At 33.3% G+C, this 8,203-nt stretch overlaps 1 protein-coding gene across 1 annotated transcript; it reads right to left on the bottom strand.

The window, feature by feature from the left end:
* Positions 1,601–3,446, bottom strand: LOC109715050 (uncharacterized protein CG45076-like). Its single transcript, XM_020239836.1, has 2 exons — positions 3,024–3,446; positions 1,601–2,163 (listed from the first exon to the last, which is right to left on the bottom strand). Exons 1-2 carry the CDS (start codon positions 3,313–3,315, stop codon positions 1,796–1,798), a joined length of 660 nt encoding a protein of 219 aa, XP_020095425.1. The 5' UTR covers positions 3,316–3,446; the 3' UTR covers positions 1,601–1,795.

The raw sequence follows: 8,203 nt of genomic DNA, 5'->3' as shown, positions 1-8,203 counted from the left end.
ACTACCAGTTTAGCTTTAGGAGCCGTAGGTTGTTTGTATCGCCACAGTTTGTGGGCGGTGAATACCTAGAATAGTGTAGAATGCATTACACATGTGCTGGCATGTCAAGTTTATTTTTACAGTAGTGTATAAACTTAGTGGATGAGCCGTTGAGGTTGGTAGCGGTACCCACTGAGAACTACTTCTCTTTGCAATAGTTCTCACACCCAGTTGTGGAACCTTTTGCAGAGCCTTCTTCTTTGGCTGCTGCTTTGTGGATTCAAATCGTGGAAAGGGAGTCGCGAGCTAGATCCCTTCCCATTTTGCTGCTGATCTAGAGATATACCAGCTTCAGATAGTTTTGGTTTTGAGTTCTTATATATACTGATATTAGTTCTTCGCTGGAGCGAGTGATTTTTATATCTGGATACTATGTATGCATATTGAACCGATGTTGTTATATATGTCTTTTTTTAGCGGCTCTATACTACTGGTTGTAGTATTGTATGACTACAGGTACAGATACAGCTATCGCTTCGTATACAGAAAATTTTTTTTTGTATATGGCGGATTTGTCGTCGTGCATGGAAAAACGAGTAATCCGGCGCGTGACATTTACTGATGTTGAAACACTTAAAATTTTTATTCATTATTGCAAAGTTTTTGTATTAGAATGTTTATTTTGTATTTTATAATATTCACTACAACAAAATTGGTGTATAGCGACAATTTTAAATGTCAGTATAAGTTGAAAAAAGTGCTGCTGGCTAAATTATCGATACTTTTTAAAAGTGTTGTTATATGTGCAGTCGCTATATATAGGGCCGCCTTGATATTTGGCACCCACTTCTTTAGCGACATGTGGCGGAGGGACACGTGGCGATCGTAGCCCTCTACAGTCCCTGCGAGATCCTCGCGGCCGAACTCTAGTCACCGGAACCTATCTCGTCGACTACGGCGGTGGAGGAGAAGAAGGGGAGATGGTGATTAATTATTATTATTATTATTATTTTTTTTTCTTTTCTATTTGTAATCCTGTCGAGTGGGCTAGGTGGGGTTGGTTGCGTAGAGAAATTTTTTGTTTTTGATTGGATTGGGCTTTATATTTAGGCATTAATAAATTTTTTTAAAAAAAGTTTGCATAAATGAGACACTTAGATAAAAATATCCCAAAAATATGTCCCAATAATCTAATTCTATTGTAATGAATTTATCGATGCTTTGGAGTATTAGCAATTGTTTAAATTAACGACTGTTTTAGAGTTGACAACTAACATATTACCGACTGTCAAAAGAGTCAGAAATAATTGCTCGACACTATATTAAAATATTGGTAAATTTGTCCCGATAGTTTTATTTAACAACTCTTTGCCATACGCTTTTAAAATTGTTGGAATTATTTTTGCTGATACTTTAAAACGTTGCGAATTATTGTTTAAAGCATTCTTAAATGCAAAATTTGTTATAGTAATCACTTTGTCTCGAATTTTTTATTTTAACTATTTCGAAATCCTCGTGATCCATCGCGAACACTACTATTATATTCCTTTTTTGGCTGTATTTTATTTAGTTTCGTCAAAGTTCAGTATGATACATTGGAATTCAATATATTACACTTCTATTAAGCTAATTAATGCTGTTTTCATTACTTCATTCGTTGATTTCACATGTTACAACGAATTATAACGGTAGTTCCAACGACAAATAGCATTCCAACCCAACATAAGAAATCATCAAACCCCTCCCTTAATTACACATATTATATATCATAATCATAGGCACGAATTATAATAATAAGCACACTTCTTTATTGGCACTAGTAGTTGCTCAAGATACGGCGGTAGCTTGGGGCTGTTTTCGTACTCCCAACTTCATGGAATGTACCCATTATGCAACCCAGCATAATACCCACCAACACCACCGGCGCCGCCACCGCCGCCGCCGCCGCCGCCGCTACCACCACCATACCCTCCTGCACCCCCGTAAGCACCGCCGCCACCTCCGCCGCTTCCTCCTCCACCACCGTACCCTCCGCCGTGCTCCCCTCCGCCGCCGTACCCTGCACCGCCTCCCTCTCCACCGCCGCTACCGTACCCCCCTCCGTGCTCACCTCCACTGCCGTACCCGCCACCTCCGCCGTTTCCTCCGCCGCCGCCTCCGCCATGGCCGCCCGCCCCTCCATATCTGTGATGAAACAACTGTTTAATCTTAAAGCGCATGCCAGAAAGTGATGTGTTTGCGTTTTATATTCAAAATTTTCCCTCACCCATCATGGATTTAAATGAAAGGACACTACATAAAACTAAAAGTCTAAGCAGAATTGATATATACAAATTATCTTATGATGGTATCATACGAAATTATAGTTAGTTAATTCGGATTCCGCAAAAAATCGGTATAGTTATAATGATTTCAATCTTTAAATTTGTCGAAAAATATGACTTAAAGAAACGGATTCTCCGATTATTCAGATATGCGATTTATGCGAAAATTATATGTTTACTAATTAAAAATTGTGATAAAAAATTCCGTTATTAAACTAAACCTTTTTTCTAAATTTATGCTACTAGCATATATAGTTATAAACTTTTAAAAATATACAAATAAAGATTTATAAAATAAAGTAGATTAAGTTAAAAAAGCAATGGCAAATTAATTTTATTGTCGTTATGATCTTTAATTTTTCATAATCCACATATTTCAAAAGTTCATGAAGTTTTTCAATAATTCACGAAAAATTCGTCAATAATTCGGAAAGAAATTTTATCCAAAAATTTTGCGCATTTTTTTAGCCGAGTAGTTCGGCATACGCAAATTATTCGTAAATAATAAATTTAATCCAAAAATTTACATTTTATTTTGAATTTTTAGAAATATATTGCATACGGAACGTTTTATTCGAATTTTTAATAACTCGCGAATAATTTGCTAACTATGTCTGAAACAACTTTTTTTTTACTCAAAAAAAAAAATTGTTAAATTGAAGCTCCTTAAGAATGATATCTTAGTAGTTAATATATATTCAAGAGTACACAATGCCATACCCTTCGCCCCCGCCGGAGCCATACCCTCCGCCATGCCCTCCTCCCGCGCCGTACCCCACGCCACCGCCGCTGCCGCCTCCTCCACCACCGCCATATCCTCCTCCTCCTGCTCCACTGGCGCCGTAACCGCCGCCACTACCGCCGCCTTCACCGCTCCCGTAGCCAATTCCCTGCTCTCCACCGTAGCCTCCGCCGCCGCCACTCCCGCTGCCGCCGCCACCTCCACCACCAGAACCTCCAGCAGCGGCACCTCCGCCGCCGTAGCTGCCCCCGCCACCGATGCCGATGCCATGGCCAACGCCGTAGGCTCCGGCCTCTAGAGAGAGAAGGGTTCTAGCGGCGGAGCATATGGTTGCACCTAGGAGCACTAGTAGTGTAATGGTAACAACTCTACTAGTTCTAGTAGCCATGGAGCGAACTTTGGAATTGTGTTTCATGAGATGAGAGTTTGGGAAGTCCCGGGTATTTATAGTGTTTCTGAAGGTGGCAGGAGTGGTAGGAGAAATCTTGCTTGCACCTGGAGTTGCCATGATAAAATTATCCCTTTTCAATATTTTATAAAACTAAATGAAAATTTATTTAACAGAATAAATTTTAATCTGCCCTTTATGCCGTTTAGCTTAATTTTGTTTTACTATTATGTGGTTCAAAAATTTATATTTAGATATATATTCTGTAGTTTTATCTTTATCTTTATCTAAAAAATTTACTATTAAACAGTATAACAATACTATATTTTTTGATAACAATAGAATAGTTAAATGTAAATTTTTTAATAAAGAGTGCTCAGGTAAATATGAGCTAAATTATATAATAGTTAAGTTTAACTTTTGGAATCATATAACCGACTGTCTCTAAAGCAAGTGGCAAAGGGTTTGGTGGTTGGTATCCGAGACCCAAGTTCGAATCCTAATTGATTCACATTTCCAGCAAAGTTTATTTCTAAATGAAATAAACGAAGCGGATACCGTGCTACCTATCTCTCTCTCTCTCAAAAAAAAAAAACATTTTGAATCATATAATGACAAAATAAGTTGAGCTAAATCACCACGGGAGAAAGCTAAAGTTTATCTTATTAAAAAATATTTTGGAGCTTACCTCTTTCAAAGCAACCAATATAATAATGATAAAAAATTATCATCCGAAAAATAAGTATTATTTTTATGCTATTAATTTGAGAAAAGCTTCAAAGAATTTCTAAATTTTTCGAGTCCATCAAAATATCAAAACATGCATGTGTTAGAAAACTGTAATCCGAAATTAAAATTTAGTACATATATATATCTTTAAAGCCTCACTTTTACTTATTTTAGTTATAATTATCTACGGTAGGAATTTTGACCAAAAAAAAAAGAAAAAGAAAAAAGACTTCCTAATGATGGAAAAAGATAAAATAAAATTTTACACTCTTAAAGAAAAAGTTTATTATTATTATTATTATTATAATTTTACTGTAGAGAACTTATTTGATTAAAAGTTAATTCATCTTCTAATTAAACTACTAGGTGAATTCGCACTTCATTGGATAATACTATATATATTTCTCCAATCAAATTAAATAAATAACAGGGGATCGATGAAGAGTGGAAAAATGCGGTGCACGCACCAACGTGGTGGACGTGGTGCATCACGCTATATAATCTTTCGTCGTGGTGGAGGGCACATGCATGGGGCTCACTAGTGGCCTTTGTTGGCCAGTACATGCAACATGGATGGGTTAGTGGGCTCTGTTAATTGGCCAGAACATGCATGAGTTAGTGACCTTTATCGGCCAGTGTCTGTGGGCCCGCAGGCTATACAAAGTTCCTGTAGAGTACGTATTGCGCTCTATCTGGCATCCACATAGCTAGGCTCGAGATATATAATAGTTAATTCTTTATATATATATTTCGCGCCATTAGTGTTTCATTGCTACGTACCTTTTTCTTCGTCGACTTGTGAGGGTAGTAGTGATGGGTACGTAGTGGCTCATTTTTGTAGCTCTTTCATGCCACAAACGAACCGATCGAACACCTAACTAGTAAAGTCTGGAACAATATATAACTATCTATATAGCCATCGGCTTGTATACGTACTTCTGAAAGCACTTTAGTTTTCGTACTATCAAGTCGTTTTTTATGTTAGAATTTTCGGATTGACGATCGATTCCATTTGGCTTAATCTAGAGTAGTAAAAATATTTAGAAAATAAATCTCATAAATTAATTTTCGATATAATTTATAAAATACGTGATTTGAATATTTTTAGACCATTAAATCTGCAAATGGTTTACCATGATTATCAAATTACTAATTTTAGGCTCCGTCGGTCACTAGGTATTTGGTATAAAAAAAAAGGGAAAACTTCAAAAACCCCCCCTGTGGTTTCGTGCATTCTCACTTTGCTACCCTGTGGTTTAAAACATATCAATTTACCCTCCTGTGGTTTCATTTTTATCTTTTCGGAAGCTTTTTCGTTAATATTTTGTTAAATTATATACAAAAAACTTCAGATAACCATCTATATTTATCAAATAGTCACTTTAGTATCCTTTAATTTTAACTTTGTCACTGATTTTAAAAAAAAATAATAATAAAATTGATAACAAAAAGATAAAAACGAAACCACAGGGGGGCAAATTGATACGTTTTAAACCACAGGGTAGCAAAGTGAGAATGCATGAAACCACAGGGGGGGTTTTTGAAGTTTTCCCAAAAAAAAATTCACGAAATCACGAAATGTATTTTCTAATTACTTCAAATATTTCATATCAAATTTAATAGAGCTAATTATCGATTCGAAAGTTCTAGCATAAAAAATAACTTAATACTACAAATGCTGCTATACTTCTAAAAGCATAAAAAGCTAGATCGTCTATGTATATATGTCACTAAATATTTCTATTGGTCGTGCATATAGGTTCAATTAATCTCCTTAATTAAAAGATGATATGATAAATTTGCCTAATATTGTAGTTAGCCGATGCGCAACATTGTGAGATCTTATTAAAATCATGAAATTAATATTCCTTTTAATTTTTAAAATCTTATGCTATTATGTATGCATTGCATGTGATCACTCTAAATGCTCTATCTATATATATGCTTGCCTCAAGATATTAATAAAAAATTTGAGCGATTCAAAATCAAAACATATATATTGCTTTGATAGCATATGAAAGCAAGAGTCAATTACACCATTGATCTCTAACATTTTCAACTTTTTTCACTTTTGTCCCCAATCCTTTTTTCCTTTATAATCAAGTTCTCAACCTCTTGATTTTATTACAATTAAATTCCTGCCGTCAGAACGGGTGTTAAAATTGCAAAAAATGCCACTCAACACCATGTTAGGCCATGGAGGCACTTTGTCAATACCAGCTAATTACACAATTTTAATTTTAGTTTTTATATTATAACTTTAAATTTAAAATTTAACTTATATTTGAATTAAATTATAAATTCAAAAAAAATTTATTTAAGATTCAAATATTAAATTTAAATTTTGATATTGGATTCAAATTTAAATTCGAATTCAAATTCAAATTTTGTATTTAATTTTAAATTCAAATTCACATTTTGAATTCTAATTCTAATTTAATTTCAAACTTTAATTTGAAATTTTAAATTCAAAATGTGAATTTGAATTCGAAGTTTAAATTCAAATTTAGAATTGAAATCAAATGTCAAATTCAAATTTAAATTTTGAATTCAAATTTAAAATTTAATATCAAAATTTTGAATTTGATTTAAATTCAAAATTTAAAGTTAAATTTAGTTTTAAAATTTTGATTTTAAATGGAAATTCAAATATCAAAATAAAAAATTAAGTTTGAATTAAAAATTTAGATTCAATTCAATTTAAAATTTAAATTTAAAATTTAATTTTAATTTAAAATTTTAATTCAGCTTTAAATCAAAATTTTCAAATTCAAAATTCTAATTTCTGTTTACTTTTAATATTTAATTTTAATATTTAATTTTGAATTTAAAATTAAAAATGTAAATTTTTATTTTTGATAACTAAAATAAAAAATATGTAAAGTTTAGATATCAAAATTGACATGCAAAAAAAAAAGCCATGTAGCCATATAAGTGCTTACATGGCGAGTCCGTCAATTTTAACCACTTTTTTAATGGCTGGGACATAATTTAAAATCAAGAGAATGGAAATTGATTGGAAAGAAAAGGTTGGAGACTTAAGTGAAAAATGAAGTAAAGGTTGGGGACTAATGATGTAATTAACCCTATGAAGCAATATCCCAAAAAAAAAAACTCTCTGTGCATATTCAGAGTTTGTGGAACTCCAACTCATTCTTCAATCTGGAATATTATTTAAACTTAGTTGGTAGTTCTGTTAGATTTCTTCATGCTGTTACTAGTCCATATCAATGCATGTGATCATCATTGAGAGTTGAAATATATATAGAACATTCTTAGAAATTACTCTTGGAAAAAGTTTATATGCTGAACATTAGATCTGGCTTAGATTTTTGTTGTTTGCTACGCACAGGGAACTTGCTAAGCACTCGATCGTTCTTCTGCGAGGTGTTTTTGCCTCATCACTCCACCTTAACTTGAACCGTACGTATTTTAATCATGCTAACTTAATTAATTGACTCACTCATAGCCTACTTCCAACTTTTCTAAAATAATAAAATTACATAAAGAATGCCTCATTCTATTTACTCTTTGAATAGCATAACACCTAATACTAAACATGCATGAGAATTGTTGAAGCTTACAGCAGAATCGATCATATGCATGCGTAAGCATGAAGATTTGATAAAATAATTATATTAGTTGAGCATTTGTGCTGTATATAATTATATTAGTTTTTTTAACATATACATATATTCTCATTTAAGCATTTGTGCATTATATAATTATATTCTCATTCAATATCATCGGTGAAAGTCGGTAAAATTATAGCTTTTGGAGTGCATGACAAAGTTTGATCTGCATACCAGTAGTTCCCGCACAGCTAGCGACTACTGTTACAACATGGATTGTAGTACTAATTGGTAGCTACTGTTTTTTCTATTTTAATTGTATTATGAATTTAAAAACTCCATTAATTTTTGTACCAGGAAGGTCTCGCAGATCCCTATACCGGACCTTCTCACTTGAACGATCTTAATTTGGAGTAGATCCATATATAAATCAAACCACAAATTAATTAGGCCCGTACTATATATATTA

The sequence above is a fragment of the Ananas comosus genome, linkage group 9, assembly GCF_001540865.1.
Source record: "Ananas comosus cultivar F153 linkage group 9, ASM154086v1, whole genome shotgun sequence".
Classification (NCBI taxonomy): domain Eukaryota; kingdom Viridiplantae; phylum Streptophyta; class Magnoliopsida; order Poales; family Bromeliaceae; genus Ananas; species Ananas comosus.
Note: the sequence above shows the minus strand (reverse complement) of the source record. Positions and strands in the feature narration are given on the sequence as shown.

What these genes read in the sequence shown, in the direction of transcription:
- LOC109715050 (XM_020239836.1), bottom strand. Translation starts at nt 3,315, where the DNA reads ATGGCATCGGCATCGGTGGCGGGGGCAGCTACGGCGGCGGAGGTGCCG. An exon ending in GGCTCCGGCGGGGGCGAAGG is followed by an intron (nt 2,164 to 3,023) that starts GTATGGCATTGT and finishes GTTTCATCACAG; the next exon opens with ATATGGAGGGGCGGGCGGCC.